At 36.7% G+C, this 23,825-nt stretch overlaps 1 protein-coding gene and 1 pseudogene across 1 annotated transcript in view; one reads left to right on the plus strand and one right to left on the minus strand.

The window, feature by feature from the left end:
• Slc22a3 (solute carrier family 22 member 3) overlaps window positions 1–23,825 on the minus strand; it is a 99,759-nt gene that overhangs the window by 31,121 nt on the left and 44,813 nt on the right. The window contains exons 3-5 of the mRNA XM_063233098.1: window positions 17,274–17,428; window positions 15,685–15,853; window positions 14,731–14,848 (exon numbers count right to left, since the gene is read on the minus strand). Of these exons, the coding sequence (XP_063089168.1) occupies window positions 14,731–14,848; window positions 15,685–15,853; window positions 17,274–17,428 (442 nt within the window). The remainder of the gene's footprint in view (window positions 1–14,730; window positions 14,849–15,684; window positions 15,854–17,273; window positions 17,429–23,825) is intronic.
• On the plus strand, window positions 10,765–11,046 carry LOC101787914 (HIG1 domain family member 1A, mitochondrial-like; annotated as a pseudogene).

Below are 23,825 nucleotides of genomic sequence, written 5' to 3' on the forward strand. Positions count from 1 at the left end.
CCTCGCTAATTGCTTTCTCCTACAAAAGGAGTAAGTCCTCTGCATGCATTGCTAACCAGTGCAGCCCCTCACATCTGCTGTTCCCCTCTACTACCGCATCTCTGTGTAGAGGCCTCCAAGTTCACCAGCCATCCCTCTGGGTCCACAGGTTTAAACTGATCCTCTTGTGCAGTGAATCTCATCTCAAGGAGAAGGCACCACCAGCTACCTCCTTCATTGGAGTTTCTCTCTTCACTCGCTCCATAGGCTCTAATGCACACTTAAGATTCTTCCTGGGTCCAGTGAACCCACTTCTTTCCTTCTTGCCTTCCTCACAATGCTGTATTCCAGTATCTGGATGGTGACTATCAGAGACATTATTATCTGCTGCTTATTGTTCCATCATCTTGGTCTCTCTCCTAAGTCTCTATTTTTCAAGGTCTCCTTTATTCAGATCCTTCAAGAGGTTCATCTACATGTGGAGATGGCAGGTGACTTCTCATTCCATTTCTCTTTTTGTATATTTATTAAAGTATGTTTCCTTCCCTCCAAAAGCATCAAATTAAAAGAAAACAGAAAACAGCACAGGTCTATAATGTTAGTCCCAAACTGAGTATCTATCTCTGCATTGTGAGGCCAAATCCTATTTGTATGAGTGGATGTGACCACCACAGTACTCATAGGAAAAAGCACTGTCATGCAAAATAATCCAGATATGCTTAACTCAGCCATCTGTTTCATAATTTTAAGGAAAAAGAGGATTTATCCCATGAAAATTCAACAACCAATACCTTGTTTACCATCTTGGTGGGAATTTGAGAGATTACATTGTAATGTGTTTACTCCCATATCTTTAGTACAGTTTCCTCCTGATTTATATACATCCTAAGGACATATTTGTGCACACCAACATTTAACCTAGCTCTGCAGATTTGAAGTGGATTTCATCTGCTCTCCAGGCCACATCTCTTTTCTTAGGACAGTTTGACAAAGACAGTTGTCCTGTTGGGTCAAATCTTAAGCAAGCACTGCTGTTAAAGAAATAGTGGCTATGGATTAGGAAGGATACTGGCCAACCTGCAGGGGATGCTCCGGACAGGGCTGTGGGTACTGTGCTCAAGGCCCTCACTGAGGAACACAGTCACAGAAAGGAGCATTTTCTTATTGATTCACAGTAGGGAAGCACAGTAATTTGGATTGCAAGAACTGGTTTTGCTGAAAACACAAGAACGAGCCAAATGGCCCAGGAACAAAACACTTGCAAAAGCCTACATCTTTCTTCATCTCACAGTTGGAGCATGAAGATTCAGCAAAGGGATTAGAGGACTGTTCCCTTGGTGCATGCCCAAAAGAAAAAAAGGAAAAGCAAAGTTATTCCTCTAGTCTACTACACAGAGGCTTAGAATTAAAATAACGGACTTAGATATTTTCCCACCAAAGAGTCCACCTAATATTTACGGGATAAAATAAACTTGGGTAGTGTCTTCATTTTGCTTTATACTTTAGCCTATTTATGTATTATGCAGCCTGGGCTTGGGATAGGCAGAAAAAAAGCAAGTGCGTCTCTACACAGCAGGAGGTGTTGGAACTAGAAGGGACTCTCACTCCTAAATGGCGCTAAGAAGATCTGTCACCAGGAAGGGGACCGTGATGACCACTGACTTCCACATACTACACAACTAAAAAATGGCTGTCTCTCTGCTAAAAGCTTGGAACTTTTCTCCCTTGTCATAACCCACACAGACTACCAGTGAGGACTTGGGGTTCTCAATAGGGAAAGCAGTGTGTGCAGAAAGGGAAAGGGCTTTGGCTCTGAGCCTGGTTGAGCAACAGGACAATTTCCCCTAGTGGGGGATGGTGCATATTTGGGCCTCTGCAGGCTGGCACCAAAGTCTAAGGCCTGGGAACTTGCCTGGCAAGGGAGCTTCTGCAGCAGCAGTCTCCAGTAAAGGCACAGCCTGCTATCTACATGGTGCCAGCATCTCGCTCTGGGACAATGAATGAGTGAGGGTGAAAGTGACCGGATCTTGCTTTCTGAGGAAGAAGCGGGCATGAATTAAGCAGGGGTTCAGGGACTCAGTGAAACAGCATAAGATTCAAAGTCAGATTAAGAATGAGAATAAAAAGGAGGCACTGAGGAACACAGAGAACGGTTGTTGGCACAGGAAATGAACCCACCAAGTGAACAGGTTCCAAGCCCTACCATTCAGTCAGGCCAGCAATCTCATGGTCTCCTCCTGGGAAAGGTCCAAGAGATGGGATGGTAGGGGTGGGGAAGTTTGCAAGCATACATCTTTGATATCTTTCTCTGAGCACACTCTGGAGGGGGAGGGCTGAGTTTGTGTTAGAGTGACATCTGCCTTAGATACTCTAAGTGAGGGCTTTGAACATCTTTTAGTTCCAGGAATATCTAGATCTTGGGCAAGTGGGAACAGGTGCGTCACCACATACCAAGACTGGTGGGTATAATCATACACAGGAAAGTTCTCCACAGTAATGCTGAGATCTTGCCTTTCATACTGTTGATGAGAATGCCTCAAGCTTAACTTGTGCAGAAAAAAAATATTTAAGATTTTGATAAAAGCCTGACCTAATTACTTCAAGAGGGAAGATGGATTTGTGTGAGTGGTCGAGAAGGCTCTCACCTGCCCATGATTCTTCACTCAAAGCGCTGCTTTTTGCTGAGGTACCTCACAAGTCTGCCTAGCCTGACTGCACTCTCATTCTTTAAGGCATATGTCATCTGAATTTCTAATTAAATTAAAGTGATATGATAGTCTGAAGCATCCACGCCTCAGTGTTTGTATGGGTTGAAAGATAGCACGCTGACCTGAAAGCTATTAGACAAAATTTCCTTTCATGAAAGAAACTTTTCACCATGTTAGGGAAAGGAGTTCAGGGTTCTTATTCTGCATATTACAGCTCATCAGTACTGTTTTTATGGCTGTTTCACTGTAGCATAAACAGTTTTCCAATTTTATGCAATGTAGTCCTATTTTCAAAAAGTTAGAGATAAGGAAAATAAAGAAATCCTTTTACATATACCTATTTGTAAAAGGTTATTTCCCAAAATATGAAGTATTATTAAGTTAATTCTTAGCTATAAAGGTCCACAGCATGAGTACACCCAGGTTTGACACATTTTATGCATTTGAGAGTATTCTACATGAAAGCTGGTGCGATGGTACACATACTACAGTTATCACATTTAGGAATCATTTTAGGGATGAGGGATTTGCTATTGGCACTATTCACTGTGTGAAGTGAAAAAAAGCAGTTTTAGGCTTGGACAAATTTCCCATGATTTTCTTTCTTTTAGCATTTTCATAGTGTATACCATTCTGGTTCAAGGCCTGGAGACCCTTCGTGTACTCCTTGGCCCTTGCTCACCTTATCTGAACCTTTTGGAAGTGTATTTCATGCAGAGAGTTTTCAAATGTCAAATCTAAACTAACAAATACAACAGTTAACAAGATAGCACAATAACTGAACCAAAATGCCACATGGCCCTGATGATGGCCCATGAATGTCAGAACTATGATATAGTTTCTCTTTCCAAAGAACAAAAATGTTTATAGGAATTCCCCCTTTGAAAGAAAATGTCAGGTATTCTGAAAGTTAAAAAATCCCTTCCTGAAGCAACACGGATGTTTATGTGACAGCTTAAAAGAGTGTATAAAAGAGGGTAGCTCTCAAGAGTGAGAAGTCTTTCTTGTAACTGAGGTAACCTAAGACTTAACACTTACAAATGAGGTTTTAATATTTCTGATTTTAGAGATCTATCAGAGTGAGACCACTCATATTGATCACTCTGAGATCAGAAAGCTCCAACATCTATTCTTCTTGCCACTTAAAACATACTAGCATCAGAACATCCCAAGAGCATATCTGTAAGTGAATACATATTGATATATTATCTGGAATTCAATTTTAATAAAATAAGATTATATGAGCAATAAATTATAGAGGAGTATCATAAAAATAAGAAAATTATAATCAAATCTTACAAATTTGTTGGTACAATGTGGTATAAAAATATCACTAATGAATGTGGACATATTCAGAATAGTCTTTTATTATGAGAGACTTTGTTAAAAGTTGTAACCTACTATTCTCTATGAAAATTTTCTACACAAGAGGGTTTGGGGATGGGAGACAGAAGAGGATTTTTAGGATAAAGGTTTTTATAATTTTGAACATAAATGAATCAAAAAAATGTTTATGATTTATGAAACTATAGAATCCAGTTCAGTATGGCTGAACCTGGCTGATCAATCAGTGTGTCATTCAGCTACTGAAATAAAGCTGCATGACAACCATCAATCTTAGTAGCAGTGTTACCTCTCCTAATCTTGTACTGCTGGAGTCACCTACCTGAATCTCTACCCCAATTTAATCTTGTTTATTCTTTTTTTTTAAATTTTATTTAAGAGGAAAAAGCGAAAAACTACTTGAAGGCAATCTTGTTTATTCTTGAGGACAGGATGCCTGTAGGCCAAAGGTCCCCCTTCAGGTTGGATCTAAGACAGCTGCTACGGTGACTGCCAGACAACCTGAAATTTCATTATAATCCTACCTGCATGCTAAACGACACACCCTCCAGCTCATGATAGCTGACAACTGGATGATGATGACTGGAAAGAACCATAAAAAAAAAAAAAAAAAAAAAAAAAGACATGGTGCCTGAATCCCTGAAAAATCTATGTCAGTTCCTAGGAAAAATAAGAACATTCCTTATCTCTGTTGGTCTATCTCTCCTCACCATTTCTTTTGCCTTATGTCTCTAAGATAACCCCCAACAAGTCAAGAAGTTTATTTGAGAATTTATCTTTCACTTCTATCCTTGGACAGGAATAAAAGTCTCCTTTGCTGCTCAACTGGTGCTCAATCTTGTTATTGTACCACAATTTCAAGAGGGAAAAAGGACCCAGTTGGCGGTCTAAAATTGGCAAAAGTATGAAACAACAAATATTAAGTCAGCTCAGATTTGTAGCTGGGTTGGGAAATTGCTGATCTAGGTTTGGAGACTTTTCTGGACCAACTTTCCTCCAAATTCTCTGTGCATCCCCCGCAAAACCAATAGTGAGTCTGGAGACACTCTCCTCATGGTCATGGCTGAAATGCAGAAAAAAGGCTGAACCACACACAAGTACATTCAAAGCCTCACTTGCATCACATTTGGTAACACCACTGACCAAAGCACATCACATGCCGTGCCCAGTATCACAGAGCAGGCAATGCATTTCACAGACCATGAGGGAGGTCAAAGCAAATTGCATTGCCGTATCCAACATCAGTGAGCCCAGAAGTATTTTCATTTCATGTAATTGAAGAGAAGAATGTGACTATTTCCACTCATCTGATTTATTTCAATCAAACGCCCTCTGGATGACCAAAGAGAATTAACTCTGACTCTGCAGTGAACAAGTACTGTTATGGTCAACTGAATTGGTTAGGTTTTGGCTGCATGATTAGACACCTCACATCCAAGCAGCATACCAAGATACCCTAACATGCTGTAATTTATGGAAGAAACAGTGATTTCCTGACCATGTTCCCCAGGGCAGTTGTAGGCCATCTGTGGTAGCTCTGCTCCCAATTGTAACTCTGCCTATCATAAGCCCATGTTAGGATATGCTGTTGTGAAATACTGCTAAGGTATGCTACGTTTGTGGAAGATGGTAAGAGCAGGGGGCCTTCCAAATACTTGCCTCTTGAAGCTTTGTCCTGAAGCTGAGCATGGTGCTGCACACCTGTAATCCCAGTACTCAAGAGGCTGAGGCAGGAGGATCACAAGTTTGAGGCAAGCCTAGACTACACAGTGGTTCAAGGCCAGCCTGAACTACATAGTGTGACCTCATCTCAATAAAAGGAGGGGGGTGATGCTTTGTTCTGAATTGATAGAGCTCAGTCAAGTCAGGTGGCCAAGACAGACACTGGGTGTGAACAGGTATGAAGGTATTATCTATGGAGAGGTATTGTCACAAGTCACGTGGCAATGCCTGGGGGTGGGGTATATAATGCACTTACAGCATATATGAATATTTAGGAGCACGAATTCATTCTATCACAGATAACACCACTTCTTGACATAAAAATAGCTCAAAAAGAAATAATCCTAGCTCTTCACTAGTTACCAACAGATCAAGTCTACCATTAGCAAAAACATGGACACTCTCAAATGTGTGTCCATTTTTGCTATTTTGATGAGCCCAAGCATTCAGCATCTTTCAGCATCTGGATCACAGCTCTATCCTCAGATAAGCATTATCATTCCATACCCCCTGTACATTATACACACACACATCATTCATCCCTGCACACAGTTCTATTATATGTGCATCATTTAGGACTGGAAAGTTGAGTTAATGATCAGCTATAGGCAGAGAAATAGCATAATATGAGTAATATTTAAGAAATAATCTTAAACTGATACCAGGAAAAATTTAACATTTACTAAAACATGGAAGGAATTTGCATTACAGGCAAGACAGAAGATGTGGCCAGGGCAGAAACAGCTTCATCACTGATGTGTGTCCACGGATGAGTGGATGACTGGAGGTTCCCCAATATAATGTGAGATCTTGCTATCTGTGACCATGCTTGTGCCATTCCTATTATAGATGTACTAATAATTTGGCTTTAATTTTCTCAAATATGTATTAAAATTATAGTATTTGCTTGCTAAAAGTATTTTAGGAATCATCAGCCTAGGTGTCTAAATTAGTCTGTCTTCTGCCTCAAATAACTATTTACTGTTCAAAATCCTGCTTGGCAATGGGTTTCATTTTGGACTTCCTTTTCAGAGAATAATAGTTACACTGTTGGTATATTCAGAGATGCTGAAGTGCTAATCTTCTGCACTTGTATTTTCCTACTGGCTGTCGCTGTCACAGAGCCAGAGGCCACCCAGGATCTTCAGCAAATGGAAGCCTAGGCACCCATGAGATAGAGATACAGTTGTCTGCCCATGAAAAGAGGAACATTCACGTGAGATCAGTGACAGAACAACCAACCCAGGGAATAATCCATCTGGATGGGTGCTGGAACTAAATCTCTAGTACCTATGTTCTCCCCTACAGTTACTAAAGCCCCAGAGAATGATATAGTCCTAGTTTGTAGTGAATTTACATTGCCTTCTATAATCTAGAGCATCTTTGGGTAGTTTTAAACTAGTTCACGAGGATTCCCTAAAACATTCCAGATCTCTGGTGTCAGCAATGGGATCTGCTGGACTTGGCAGGTGGCCAGGGTACTGTTGAAAAGAGTACAGAGCTGCCCCATCTCCTAGAGCTGCTTCAAATCTTACCACATTCTTCCAAATCCATTCAGACTTTCTCTGTTCCCTATGATGGCCACCCTGAAGATAAGGTAGACATTAGAGAGAAGTCTTTAAAGATGAAGCAATTTATATGACAACAAATTTTGAACATCAGGATTTACTGGGAAGAGATTCTGAGGAAGACAGAAAGACAGCATTTGGCAATCCAGCCTTGGACCTGAATGTCCTTGAGGTTGTATTCCAAGTTCCAGATGTAGGCAAATACTATAAGGCGAAGTAACTGTGGAAACACAAATTTTGTGATGACTCTAATACTGACATGGACAATATTTATTTGGGGGGTCATTGAAATATGAGTAATTGTGCATGCTTATCATTGCACAAAAGTTGTACTATGAGCACATGCTTTGATTTTGGTGTTGGAGATCAACTAAAATTCCTATACTGCTGGACAGTTTTTTTGGGCTTCCATAAGATATATTTTGTACATTATTATGTCTTGTGGGAACGCAAAGGCCTTTGACGTAGAAAACTATGGCTTGCCTTAAAATACACTTAAATCAGTTATTAGTAAGGTGTTTTACACTGAGACTGTTAAATTGTTCTCTTTTTCCTTCATGTTATACTATTTAAAAGGCTAGAGATGGATCGCTGCAGCTGGAAGACATTTGTTAACCCATAGCAGGCATTAGTTAGGTACCCCTGAAGAAGCAGGCATTTCCAAGTGCGATACTGGAACTTGAGAGAAAATCCCTGTATTGAAGTACGAGGAAATGTTTAGAAACTACCAGATGAGGGCAGCTAAGCTGTATCTACCCCAAGATGGGACACTGTGAGCACCAAAAAGGATACTACTGAAATAACCACAAAGGATTGTGTAAATCCAGGAGTTTATAGTAAGCCTTTAAAAGCCACATAACTCTTTGACCATTTTTTGAGGCTGTAGGGACCAGTTCACTAGTTTGAAAAGAAAATTTTATTTCTGAGATGAACTATGCCGTGGGGTAACCAAGAGTTGATTAAAAAGTTTAGTTTCTATATGAGTATACCAGAAATAAATGAAGAAATAATGACACAATGACAATACTATGATTTCTTCACTTCTGATGAGTTAATTCATCCAGACAATGATTATCAGTGGCAGTCCACATCCTCAAAGAAGAGACAAGCAGGCACTAAGTCTGCCTAATGGAAAAATATGAAGCCACTTGTGAAGAAATCATACCAAGAACACCAAACTCAGACCCAATTAAACTCTATCAGGAGATTACCAAGACAAAGGAAGTGCCAACTGAGCCTAAGAGATGTAACCAAGAACATTTAGTTTGCAGAAAACTAAAGGAAAAACACCCCAGATTCTTCACCCTCTAAGTTTTTAGGAAAAGAAAAAGGGCTCATGGATTAAAGATATATGAAGAGGCATATCAGCCCAAGACAATAAGGAAACAGGAAATACTGACTCAATATTTGATATTAAGGACTTAGGTTTAATTACTTTCATTAGATGAATGGTATTGAGATTATATTATATATAACATCACCCTCCCAATTTGCTCTTAGCTTAGCTACCAGTCTGCCAGCTAGATCAAAATACTGATTACTTACACTGAATTGTGAGAGCCAAGTGAATATTATTTTACTGTTCATTCAGCAATATCCTGAAGATAGTGCACACTTGGCCCTAGAGTCAAGTAAATATGTAACTGTTTCTATGTTACAGAAAATATTGCAAGATGAAATGATCTGAAGCGTACGATTCTTAATCAGCAGGTAAAGAGAGAAGGTCATGTACAGATAAAATTAGTTATAAGTTAATAATGGAGCTGGGTGATGTGGACAAAGATTAAACTCTTTTCTCTATTTTAAGTACATTTGAAATTTTCTATATTAAAATTTTTTTAAAGATAAAATAAAGTGAAAACTTACTGGAACAATAAAAAGAAGCAACAAACAAGAACCCAGAACTGAACTTAGGTGACAGAATGCCAATTAGTGGTAGCTAGGATGCCACAGTAAATTCCCTAGAGAAACAAACTGGGTTTAAATCCCAGATTTTGAATGGAAATAATTTGCCTTATGTCTTACAACTCAGATTACAATAACTTAGAAACCACTGGACCCCAGTGTTCATGATCTGTTACTTAAGCACAACCATGTAGAAGATTAAACTGCTTCCCTTTGAAGTGACTGCTACGGTGCTCATGAACTTGGGGCCAGGTCAGTGTGCCTGTGAGACCAGCAGTGAACCAGACACTCACAGGATATGTAACAGCAGCTGCTTCTGGGACCACAATGGCATCTCAGCAGTACTCACCAAGACACTGGATATGTCTGGCTGATGCAGCATTGCATTCCATAAGCCATTAACACAGAACTACTGTTTCTATATTCTTACAAACCTTGGTCTAGATCTTATACCTCTGTGACTGTATGTGCAATATCTTCAGGTTACTGCTAAATGAGTAGCAAAAAAAAAAAAAAAATCACTTAGCAAAAAAAGAAAAATCACTTGGCTATTGAATGAATTTACATAATCATAGCTTTGATCCAATCATGAGGACCTCTAGCCAGAGGGACGAGAACAAGCTGGGAGAGAGGCAGAACATTTCTTTACCTAAAGGGAATTCACTGGTTAAGTGTATTTACTCAAAGAATGACAAGGACTGAGTTGTCTTAGGGCTTAAAAACACATGTTCTAAATCTGACACACATTTTCAGAGCAGAGGTCAGGGTTGATCATTAAACTACTTGCAACAGAAACAACTGATCAGTTGGAATCTTCCTAAACACAGAGGCTACTGCTTCTTATTTCACAAAGAAAGGGTAGCAAAAGGTAGAAATCCAAACCAATATGATCAATCTAGGGGAGGTCGGGTGGGAGGGAAGGGAATGATAAAGCCAACAAAACTCATCTCTTATCATAACATTCTTATTAGAATATTTCTAGCAAAGCAGGCTGAATGCTACAAAGAAAACAATGCTAATTTTTAGAAATATTTTAGTCTAATAATTTTAAGGTTTAAATAAATATCAGTATCTGTCAAAATTGCTAATATTGCTTTTTAAAAATAGCATTTACTTTTAAATATCAGCAGATTCTCAAACATTTTTATGTGTTTTCCATTGTGAAAGGTAATTTTAAACTTATTGTCTTGCAATTTGTCCCAAGAATTAGGATTTGGGGCTGAGATGTAGCTCAGTGGTGAAGCGTGTGCCTGGCAAGCACAAGGCCCTGAGTTTGATTCCCATATCAAAACCAAATAAACAAATAAATTAATAATAATAATAAATTAGAAGCATGATAAAAAACCATACTAGTTCCTAGAATAAGAAAAAGTAGGGCCATGAAATTGTTGCCCTTTAAAAAAAAGAGAGAAGAAGGCACAGGCTGTGGGGAAGGAGGGGAAAAGCTTGGTTGATGCAACGCAAAACACGGACTGAGGCCAGGAGTCAGTGGACTTTCGGGGTTCAATGGCTTTTGGAAAATTCTTCCAATAATCACTATGTCAAGCATCACAGATGTTTCTCTTTCTTCATACAAGGAAGATCAGGGATTTAAAGTTACCAGAAAAGCTAAAGAGGAACCATTTGTCGCTAATGAAAGGACAAATTTTGTAGCAATTGCAGCAAATGGATTATACAAATTGAAGAGCAGGTAAAACACTATAATGTACATTTACCTGATATACATACAGGTGACAGCCCAAGGCTTTGCTGCGGGAGTAATGACCATTGATATGGGCTATTCTGTGTTTTGGGAGTTCTGGGCAAAACCTAAACTTTAGAAGAAGAGAAACCATCTTGGGCTTTTTGGATATGCTTGCTTTAGTTAGACATCTCACCTTGAGGATACATATTAGTGTCAATAAATCATTAGAGTTGGTTCTGACTACATTATAATATTTTGAATAATGTCTTTTTTTTCCTTGCAAACTTAATGAATAAGTTAGTAGTGACTAGTTCACTAACTAGGTCATTCAAAGCCAGCATAAGAGAGACATGTCACCCAAATGCACTTCATAGTGTTAAAATGTCCACCTTTCTTAAACCCTCATGACAAAATTAGTACTAAAGAAGAAAGCAACCCAACTGTTATGATTTTGTCTGGATGTCCCCCCAAAGTTTCATACAGTCACAGGGTAGACTTCTCGAGTTTGTGACTGATTCATAGTCCAGTGCTGGGTTTATGGGTCTGAGTGCTATAATCACCCTCAGGTCGGGGTGGCCTATATACAATATAAGAGACAGAAAGAGTCTTCCCTGGTGCGCCTCCTTTTTTGCTCTTGTTGTTTTTGCTGTCTTCCACTGCCATGAACTGTTGCACCCTGCCTTGAAGCCAGATGATTATGGACTGAAACTTCTACAAACTGTGAGTTAAGTAAGTCTTTTCTCCTTTAACTTTGGATGTTGGGTATTTTGTCCCAGCAACAAGAAAAAAGTAACCAACATACCAACCCTGAAGTACAACCAATCTGCTACCAAATATTACATGCCTTGCGTGTTATGTAGGAATTTCTTGTTGACCCTAGTTTTTTCAGCTTTTATTTGTCTGCCTTGTAGTCTGGTGTGAGAACTTCAGTTTTTAAGCTCTTGAAGGACTCTTTTAAGATATGCATGAGTTTTAACTTATGAACCCTCACACAACTGGATTTGTGTGTGTGTGTTCAAACCTAGAAAACTTACATCAGAGCTGCATAAAAGTAGTATTTATTTTAGAATCACACTTGTAAGCATGAGAATAGCTTACTTATGAATTCCAGTTTAGTTTTTATATAATTAGACAATTATATTTTTGCTGCTTTTATATGAGCATAATTTTTAAATGTCATCTTAAAATAGAAGTATTTATTTTAAATTGACATTTATATACATGTAATTGAACACTTTCAAAATGTGTGCAGTATGTTTATTTTCTCTGTGAGAATTGTAAATGTTAAACATTTTACAATAGAAATAGAAATGATTAGTGGTTTATGAGTAAGCTGGCTTGGTCAGACAATACTCAAGAACTTTGATGTACTACAGAATACTTGTAAAATTCTCTCATCCAACCTGAACTTACAATCCATGGTGATAACATGGTATATGTGTTGTGTTATTAAAGCAAGTGAGCACATCAAAAAAAGGAAGGAAGGAAAGAAATCTTAAACCATTAAAGACTTGAATATAGGAAGGGGAATCCATAAATAATTTATACTGATTTTTTTGCTGGCTGTGCAAAGTGTGTTTGTCTTCTACTTAAAAAAAAAAAAAAAGACAGAGGGATATACAATGTTGTCCAGCTAGATCCACATCCACTGTTGGAGCTTTCAGTGGCAAGCACAAATGCAAGACTGTTTCCTAAGTTACAAAAGAAGTCCAGCTGTTTACAGTCTGGTGAAGTTGGGTGTCATGGGCACCCACTTGTGAGGGCTTTGCCAATCACCACGCATTAGACACTATCAAGTGTGGCTTGATGCCTGGGCTGGATGATAAAACAACCTACGAGGCATGGCTTTATGGGGAGTTTTTACTACTGGCTTCACCATTACAACTGTCACACTCAGGTGATCTTCAGGTACCTGCACTGTGTAGACTTATAAGGATTAACAGCATAATCCACCAGGTTTACAAGCAAAGTTACACTGAACAATGTGTAGAATTTACTCATTAATTATATATCTCAATGACTAGAAGAAATCTCTATATCAGACTGTGAAAGACTATACACATATTTAAAAGATGTTTTTCTTAAATCCTCATGACTCTTCAGTATACAGTTTCAAAGTTCATTACTGTACAGTTACAAGATGATAGTGTGTGACAATTTTATGTGGAATGAAACCAGTCTGTGTTCTGAAAACTATGACTTCAAAGACCAGAGTATAAATATCATGGAAAAGCCCCCCTTTACACCTGACACGAAGTTTTCATCCACACATCTTTAGGTGTTAAGTGTAAACAGGCATGGTACTTTTCTGATCTCTTGTAAAGAACTCAGCACAAATTTGTCTAGGACAATGAAGGCGAATCTTTCAGAGAATCAGTGCCCAAACTGCAATCCAAAACCCACTTGTTTACCCCAAAATGCCAGCACTGCTATTAAACCTGAATGCTAAGGCCCAGTTTAGAAAAAACAACTGTAATCTGATGCTTGGCTGCTGGGGTGCCTGGGTTCCAGGGCTGCCAAAGCAGGCTCTGCATACCCTCCGCTGCACGCATGCCATAGGTTTGTCGATCTAAGAGATTTCCTTTTGCAGGACAGAGAACGTTCCCATTTGATGAGAAACTAGTGTTTTTTAAAACCATTTTCTCATCTAAAATAATGGTGTAATAAAAGGAAGGAACACTATTTACACTGTGCACCACTCTCTAATTAAGGTGTAGCTAAGATCTATCAGCCAAGAATGAAACAATAACGTATGCAACCTAAAGTATGAATATTGAACTTCAGTGGGACTTTTTTGAGTTCTGCAAAAGAAAAAAGTAGAGACCATAGGGGATGGGCAACGTCTCTAATGGATGCGTTACTATTACTTTGCCTCCAAATAACCTCCAAATATTATGGACCAAATAATCTCAGTTCATTACATATAACTTCAGATTTTAAGTCCCCAGTGTCACAGTCAGCTATTACGAAAAAGTCAAAAGTCCACAGTGGGTGCATGCCAAAAGATCTGATTGTGCTTTGTGTGTTCTAAAAAAAATCTCACAATTAAGAAAAATGTGACACTCTTTAACTCAAAAGGAACTTAATTACTACTTCATCACTCTGTATTCACTTGATCTTTGCAGCTAACATACTGTCACATATTTCTGTATGCTGTCTCTAATAATTCAGTAGTTACTTTGAATATGTGTATTATATCCTCAACTGTATATCTTTCAAAGGCCAAAGAATAAGCTTTTTATTTTCTCCTATACATAGATTTCTAAAAAGCCTTGTTAGAGGAAGGAAAGAAGAAAGAAAAGAAAGAAGGGAGGAATGGAAGAAGGGATGGAGGGAAGGGGAGAAAAGGGGAAGGGAAGAAAGCAAATGTGAGCCTAAAGCTGAAATTCTGCATTATTGGCTGATCTCTGATTTGAATAAATAGTATTTCTGAGACTAAATTTAAAAATAAATCTTGGCTAGGGATGTAGCTCAGCAACACAAGTATCATTTGGCAAGTGCAAGGTCATGAGTTCAATCCCCGGTACGAAAAATAAATAAGTAAAAATAAATCTTTAGAGTGAGCTAAATATCAGGAAAGAGTGGTAATTTGTGCAACTAAAATGAATCATTAACTACGATGAGGCCAATAGTAAGCAACAATAATTCAAGTAACTTGGTCCAACTATTAAAATGTAGACTGAAATGATTAATTCACCTCAACTAGAAATGATTTAGTCAGATGTTATGTAGTATGTATAATTTTTAGAAGCAAAATTAAGTATACCAGTAATAAATTCATCCATTTTAATAGTTTGTTACTGGTAATAAATAAAATTACCTCTGTGTAACTCGAAGAGAGATATTTCCCATTGCATTTAGCAATGCGCCTCAGAATTTTTAATGCTTTGTCTCCTTCCTTCCGAGTAATCAGCCAGCGGGGAGATTCAGGAACCAACCTATTAGAGAAAGAAGGTTTTGGAATTATGTCAGGAATTTCAAAACCTGAAAGTTTATGATTTGAATTTTTCTATCGAAATGGATCTTGCATTTAGGTATAGGTTGCAATCACTCACAAGTTGACAACACGCTCTCTGAAACAAGATTATCTTTGTAAATTTATAATGAATGAAAAAGTGTAAATCTGACAATTTGGTCACTGCTCATAGAAAATAATATTACAGTGCTTTTGCAAGACTATTCTGATAGTATCTCTAACATATATATGAAAAGAACTGGGGTTTAGTGAGAATTAGGAAAAAGTTAATAACTTGATTTATGTAAATTGATTTGTCTATAGAGTAAAATAAAATGGGAGAAATGATTAAAACATGTTTGCATTAATAAGAATCAGATGCATACACCTGTACCTTCTTGACAATTTAATTTCTGATGGTCTTAACATTTTCTTATTCCTCAGAGAGTTCTTGAGTAACGTTAATTTGCTTAATAAAGCATACAGAAAAGCAAATTAATTTAATTACATCCAGTTTGCTTTTTCCAATACTGACACATACAATTTTCTGCCTCATGGTTTGCACTGATATTGCAAAATAAAAAAATACAAAGAGATTCTCTAGAATTTTGATATGTTGGTATTTTATCATTTTCAGTAACAATCATTAATTTGATAATAAGTAATCTCTGTAAATTCTCACGTACTCTGAAAATTCTCAAAACTCATATCCTTTCTGGAAATATTAGAAGATTTCCTTCACTGCTTTCATTTTCATGTTAGTTTAGATTCTACATTTCTGTGGAACAAGTATAAATATAATGATCAAAACCACATTACCAGTAATAAAGGAGAAAGAGAAAGTTGGGCAGCGTTATGGCTAGTTGGATCCCTTGCCAATTGGGGATGAAGTATGCAATTCCAGGGAGAATTATGATTCCAAGAGTGAAGAACACTTGAATCACTATTCCCACAATCCTCCTTTGTTTTGAACCTACTATTTCTGTCACTGAAGGAAAACAAACATAAGAAGTTAGGGAGGTTCAAGATCCACTCCAAAATAAACAGACATTACACCTGTCGCATCAGTTAGCATTGATAGAATACTCTAGAATTCAAAGGTACTGAGGCTTCTATATTTGCTGAAATGATGGAGATGTACTTTCTAGTTTCTTTACAGGTTTGTTTCACTCTCCTGTTTGCCATGTTCCTTTTAGGCACCAAGCTCAATACCCTTCTGGGTACAGTTGGGAAATACAAAGCATATGTGTTGACTGTAAGGAGGCCTCTATGATGATTTTTTTGGAAAGTAATTGTAATTATAAAAACAGTATAGTGAACTGCTAAATTTTCATCATCACATCTTTAAATATTTGTACATGATACTTTCATACAGAGGTTCATTATGAACATAAGATTATACAGATGCTTTTGGTTAAAACAAGATAGTTTCCATTAAATGACAATTCTCCCCACAATATTAGACTTCTCATTTATGTGACATTTATTTAAAATCATGTGGGACATTTTATTGGTAGAATCCTTCTTCCTCTGCCCCTTTCCGCTCACGGGTTTATTCTGCTCTCGTGAGCCTGGGATAAGCCATCTTAACGTTGTCCTATGATAACAATCTGGAACATTCATATATACTTAGGTCTCCTTAAAGTGTCTCACATTCCAAACCTTGTTTCTTATGCTCCAGTCAGTAACAATCTTTCCTAGAATTCTCTCTTTTTCCCACCCATTAAAAAGGTCTTAAAAATATTTAAATTAAACATTGCTTGGGTATAGCAGTGATGAGAGTGACCCTCAAAAATCTAGAACAATAATCTAAGACTACCCTGGTCATGAGTCTACCATGAATTGAAATGTAGTAAGTAGATGGTTTTACATTAGGAGCTGAACCAAGGGGAGAAGCTGGATTTCTCCAATAATATGAGCAAAAAGTAGAGGAAATGTCAAAGGGAGATAAAGGCTCATAAACTTTTCATTTTTAGAACATATCTCCCACATGGTAAATAGTTTTACACATGTAAGAAGTAAAAATAATATTTAAGAACAAAAATACTTTTAAAATATTTCAAGGAGATGCTAAAATTTTTATAGAAATTAATTCCCAGGAAAGCAAAGCTAAAAAATGTGATAACCACAACATGAATGGTCAGAAATGGTCTATCCTACTATTTTATGATATTTCATATTTGGTTCCCAAATTAAAATCGCATTTCAGTTTTCAGAGAAGTCAGAAGCCTACCCTGAAGCCCTTCTATTTTCATAAGCAATTACAGTCACAAGGAAGTCTCCTATAATTACAGTCGTCACAATAGGAAGTCTCCTATAATTACTGTTAAGGAAGGCCCACTTGGCAGCTCTTCTTGGTCACTTGACCCCAGTTCCCAAACAAAGAGAAGGAAATAATGAAGTCTTACCAATCACGTAGCAAGTTATCCACGTCCCCTTTCCAAACACACCTTGTAGGAATCGGAAGATCACAAACACAGGGAAATTTGGTGCAAACGCCACCACAACACCGGTAACACCCACACCAAAACAGGATATTAAGTAAACGATTATTCTGCCATACCTTTTTGAGAAAAAGAGAGAAAACAAGATTACCTTAAAATTTTTCTTCAATATCATGAGGAGAAAGCCTATCACTTTAGGATTGCCAAAAGAAGGCATAGGTATGGAAAATCTGTTCTCTATAACTTAATTACTACAAAAGGAAAGGATTACAAAAAGCTTTAGGTGTTTTACAGCAAAACAGGGAATATAAAGCTAAATGCGGCTAAAATGTTACAATCACCAAAATGATTTTTGCAATCGTGGTTTCCTCAAAGATGATCCATTCTCTGTTACACATGATGTAGCACAGATGTGATATCGTTTAACATTTTTGTGGCCAGAGTTATAGGAAGACTAAGGTAGAAGGAAGTAGCAATGATAGCATTACAGTCATTCAGTTGCTCCAATTAGTTACCAGTTACATGGTCACATTTTGTTTGCTTATTTTTATTTTTCACTTTTCTAGAGTGAGGTGGTAAGATGGATCAAATAAGATGTTAATGACAAAACAACTGTAAAGTTCACATTCAGTGTGAATTGTTCTAAATTTTTGTAATTTCATTTCATCTTTTGTGTAACTATTATTAAATAGCTTAGAAAAAAAGGAATGGAGGCATTCTGCATAAAACTAAACATATATGTGGAGTGAATTGGTTCGGTGTAGTTGTCAAATTATTCCCTGGTCAAAGCTGGTTGTCAGTGTTCTTTGAGAGATTTTATTCTGATTACTTTTCCCATGGAAATTTCCACCAATAATCTGTGTTTTGCTTCAGTCAGCAGAACGGAGACAGAAGTCACCCTAGTTTATCTAAATGACTGGTTTTTGGAACAGTTTTAGGTTCATAGAAAAATTTGAACAGAAAACACAGACAATTCCCATGTGCTCTCTGCCTCCACACACACACAGTATCCCTTATTACCAGCAGCTCCTACAAAATGGTACATTTGTTAATAGTTAGTGAGCCTACATTGACATATCACTCAGAGGGCATGGTTTGCACGAATGTTCACTCTTGGTGTGATATATTATATGGATTTGGATAAATATATAGTGGCATGTATCCGCCATTATAGTAATGTACAGAGGAGTTCCACTGTCCTAAAATAACTCAGTGTTCTTCTTATTCATCATAAAGAGTTGCTCCTAACCTCTGGAAATCATTGAAGTTTTACTGTATCCATAGGTTCGCCCTTTGCAGAATGTCATATAGGTGGAATCATTTACTATTTAGTCTTTTCAGGTTGGGTTTTATTCACTCAGTAATAAGCATTTAAGGTTCTTTCATGTCTTTTTATAGCTGGTAGCTCACTTCTGCTTAGTACGGAGTATGAGTTCATGTCTGGATATATCATAGATTATCCATTCAACTACTGAAGTGATAGGTCACACTAAATTTGTTGCTGTGATTTGGGTACAGTTAGTCAACCAAAAGTTTCATGTGCTAGAAGCTTGATCTCTAATGGCAGTGTTGAAGTGGTGGGACCATTAAGGACATCATGTGGATCGCAGGGGATACTCCCTTGTGAATAAATTAATGCTGGTCTCACAAAATGGTTTGGGTCTCACAGGAATGAATTCTCATGCAGCTCACGCAGCTGGTTGTTGTAATGGGAGGTGAGCCCTATGTGTGTGACCTCCTCTGTTTACAGTTGTTTTCCATTTGCATGTATTCATACCACTGTGATGCCACCTGTCATGAGACCTTCACCAAAGTCAAGCACATGTCAGCACCATGCTATTCAACGTCCAGAACTGAGTTAATATAAGCCTCTTTTCTTTACCAATAACCCAGCTTCAAGTATTTTGATATAGTTAACAGAGTAGACTAAGGCAATTTTCAACTGTTGAACTAGTTTTGCATGCCTAACATAAACCTTTGGCTGTGATGTATAACTAATTGGTTTCATACATTTTAAAATTTTATTTGTTAATATTTTGTTTAGGGTTTTGCATCTATATTCATGACAAAGTATTGCTTCATGATTTCCATTTTTAAAATATCTTTGAATTTGGCATTAAGTAATGATGGTTGTACAAAATAAGTTAGGAAATACTCCTAATTCTATCATTTGAAAAAAATTATAAAGTAATTAGTATTTCCTTAATGTTTGGCAGAATTTATCTGCCATCTAAGTCTAGTATTTTGTTTTGAGAAGTTACTAATTGTTGATTTAACTCATTTAATAGATATAGGCTTATTCAGACCTTTTATTTCTTCTTGTATAAATCTGGCAGATTAGGTTTTTCAAGAAATGTAAGTTGTCAGATTTGCATGCATAGGGTTGTTCATAATATTCCTTTATGATCATTTAATGAACATGGTATCTGAATGATGTCTTTATTTTTTAACAGTAATAATTTAAGAGCTGATATTTTATATTTCTTAGCCTGGCTAGAGACTTATCTATTTTAGTATTTTTCCCCCAAAGGCCCAGATTTTGACTTTATTATTTTTTCAATTGACTTGCTGTTTTTAATTTACATAATTCTTATTTAATTTGTAACAGCTCTTTTCTGCTTCCTCTCATTTTTTGAGTTTTCTAAGACAGTTTAGATAATCAAGTTTAATTCTATCTTTTGCTCCAATATATGAACCAGTACTGCAAACACAAAACTTGATAAACTGTAGTTTCATTTTCATTTCAAATTACCTTTTATTTTTGTACCAGAAATCAAATTCAGGACCTCATACTTGCCAGGCAGGCACTGTGCCATTGAATTACATCCCCAGTCCCTCAAACTATTTTTTTATTTCTTTTTTTGACCCATGTTCTAATGGAAGTATGATGTTTAATCCCAACTTTTTGTTATAGGTTTCTAGTTTAGTTCCATTGTAATTTGAGAGCAGACATGCCCTCATAATTTCTATTCTTTTAAACTATTAAAATGTACAGGGTCTAATCTTGTTGAATGTTTCATGTAATAAAAATACATGCTCTGTGGTTGTCAGATGAAGTAATTGACAGATGTCAATTACATGTGATTGGCTGATAGTGTTGTTGAGCTCATCTATGTTTCTAATGATTTTCTGCTGATTAGATTTTTACATTTCAGATAGTTGCTAAGATTTCCAACTATAATATGAATTAAATGTATTTCTACGTATATTTCAATTAATTTTTGCCACACATAGTTTGACACTGTTATTAGGTACATACATATAAGGATGGTTAAGCCTTATTGGAGAACTGATCACTGTATCATAATATAAGGACTATTTTTAGTGCTGACAGTTTCTCTTGGTCTAAAGTTTTCTGTCTGATATTCCCATTTTCTTTTGGTTATTGTTAATATGGTATACTTTTTCTACTCATTTCTTTCCATGTGTACATCTTTATATTTAACTAAGTTTCTTATAAACATTGTATCATTAGGTCTTGTTTTTTTGGTCCACTCTTTCACTCTATCTTTTAATTATGCCTCTAGACATACTGACATAGTTGGATTAACAGCCATCATGTCTGTTAATCATTTTCTATTTTTTAATTCTGTTTTTGTCTTCCACATTTTCTGACTTCTGTAGTAATAACTGAGTTTTTTTTTAAATGGCTCCATTTTCTCTTTGCATGTAATTATCTTTCTTTTTTTTGATCTACTTTTGGTGATTGCTGTAGAGTTTGCAATACACATTTACACCAAGTCCAAATCTGCTTTCAAAAAACACTATACTACTTCATGGCTAATAACTTACAAGAAAAAAGTTCTAACTTCTGCTCCTTTCCCTTGTGTAATTGCAGACTTTTCATTTCACATATACATAAAGACAAATAATTATATATATAAAGATAAATAATTATATAAATAAACATACATAACCAAATCTATTACTGCCATTATTTTGAGTAGATTATTAGATAAATTAAGAATAAAAAAGTTAATTATTGTGTCTTCACTCATTCCTTCTCCAGTGTTTTCCTTTATATAGATCTGACGTTCTGACATATATTATTCTCTTGTTCTCTGAAGGACTTCTTTTAAAATCTCTTCCAAGGTCTGTCTATTTATTGGCAACAAATTCCCTCAATTTTTGCTTGTCTATGAAAATGTTTTTCATTCACTCTTTAAGGGTAACTTTACAGAATACAGAATTCTAGGTTGGTGGATTTTTTTCTCCCAACACTAGATACTTCACTTCTATCTCCTCTTGCTTGCGTAGTTTCTGAGGAGAAGTCTAGTGCTATTTTTTTTTTTTTAGCTTTGTTCCTTTTCTATAGTAAGATGTTTCCCCACCCTGGTTTCTTTAAATATACCTTTCTTAGCTTTGATTTCCTATAGTTCGAAGTATCTCTGTGCACTTTATGGAAGATATTTATTCTGCTTAGTGTCCTCTGAGCTTCCTAGATCTGTGGTTTGGTATCTAATATTACTTTGGAGAGCTTTTCAGACATTGTTTCAAATATTTTTTGGTTCTCGTCTCCTTTTGATGTCCCCATTATTTGTACGCAATTTTGTTGTCTCAGGTATCAAATATTTTGTTCTGAGTCTTGTTTTTAAGTCTTTGTTTTCAGACTGCTTCTCAGTTTTGAACATTTCTACTGAGATATCTTCAAGCTCAGAGATTCTTTTGTCAGCCATGTCCAGTGTATTAGTAAGTCTATAATGGCATTCATTTTTGTACAGTGTTTTATATTTAGCATTTCTACTTGATTCTTATAATTCCCTTCTACTTACACTGTCAAGTTGTTTTCACACAGTCTGCTTTATTCCTTAAGCACTTAGCATATTAAACATAGTTTTAAAATTTGTAAACTGATAATTCCAACAGCCTTGTCATATTTTGGCTGGTTCTAATGCTTGCTGCCTCCCAATAAGCTGTGGGGATTTGATTTGTTTTCTACCTTTTAGAATAGTTTTTTTTTCCTTAATAGCTAGACATGGCTTACTGGGTAAAAAAATCTGCAGTAAAAGGTGCTCAGTGATGTGGTAGCGAGGTATGCAGCCCTATGCTTAGTCTCAGCCTTTTAGAAACCCTCTGGACTTTGAACAGAACAAGTGCTTCTCAAGATTTTTTTTCTTTCCTTAAGTAGGATGACATGAAGATTAGAGTGGACTGGATTTGGGGAGTTTCCTCCCCCATAGGGAAAGCTCTCTGGATAGGTATTCCCTTTCTGCAGGTCATTTAGGCTCTGATAAACTCCATCACTTTAGGTTCTGGTTTCTCCTGATGGTAGACCTTGTTAAGAAAAGCAGAATGCTCTGGTATATTTCAAAAGGATGGTACTTCCCCTCTCTCTCCCTCCTTCTGTTGAAAGTGTGGAAAGATTTCTCTTGATAATTGCTGTGATAACCCAAGAGGGCTTCCCACATTTTTGGTGCTAGTGTTTTTGTGATGCTGGGAATGAAACCAGCAATTTTTAACTCTCAGTCTTGTCCACACTGAACCTCCAGCTATTCATTAATTCAGCTCAGGTTTCCTTGTCCTGCACTTCCAGGGAAGTTTCAATTCTCTATATCTGTTTCTTTGTCTCTCCTATTTCATTTTGTTTTACTGTATTTTTTGGTACTGGGGATTGAACTCATGACCTTGCACTTGCCAGGAAGGCGCTTATGCTGCTGAGCTAAATCCCCAGCCCCTCTCTAATTTTACAGGCAGCAATTTGCCCTATGATTTGTTTTTTGTTCATTTGTTTTCCTTTGTTTTTTAGTTTTTTCAACTTTGTATTTTTTAGGACTGAGTGTAGATGTCAGATTCCTGATATACTGTGCCAAAAACTGAAAGTCCAAACCTATATTTTAAAATTCATTCTTTGCACCTCCTACAGTGTTCACTCATAGGACCTATTAATTATTTATTATTCTTTTCTTCATAGATACGTATCACAGACACAGAAGAAGAGAAGAAACTGAAAAGTGGTCAGCACTGTCAGGAAGAATCCTTCAGGGTTCTGCCTTTTTCCCAAGTCTGGTTCATTCTTTTCAAAGTGTCAAGAACAGATATTCAACCCCTGATTAGGTTGTGCAGGTCTGCTTGTTCTGTTGAGTTACTTTAGTTTGTGAAGAAGAAATATTCAGAGTAAGGAAAATTTAATTTAGAAAGTTTAAATTAGAAAGATTGAAAGTAAAAGAAAATTAACATTTTAAAATATAATCCAATTCACAACTGTAGCCAATAGGAAAGTGAGATGTGGCAGTGGAGGTATTAGGAAAACAAAGATGAAGATTGGAAAGCTATAAATAGAAAGAGTACAAAAGGACAGAGATAAAAGAGAAGATCAAGAGGGAAGAACATCAAACTCCAAAGAGTAAAGGAGAAATTTGGGTGCGGAGGACAGTTTTAGGAGAGGGCTAGAACAAGGTAGAGGAGGAAGAGAAGCCCACAGAAGGAAACACTGGACAGATTTTCCATCTTGAAGTACTGGCTTGATCAAACTCATATTTTCAGTATGAAATTTATTGTTGAATTGTTCAGTATTTT

This window comes from Cavia porcellus, unplaced genomic scaffold, assembly GCF_034190915.1.
Source record: "Cavia porcellus strain 051 isolate PalLab524CR breed Dunkin Hartley unplaced genomic scaffold, mCavPor4.1 scaffold_22, whole genome shotgun sequence".
NCBI classification, from domain to species: Eukaryota; Metazoa; Chordata; class Mammalia; order Rodentia; family Caviidae; genus Cavia; species Cavia porcellus.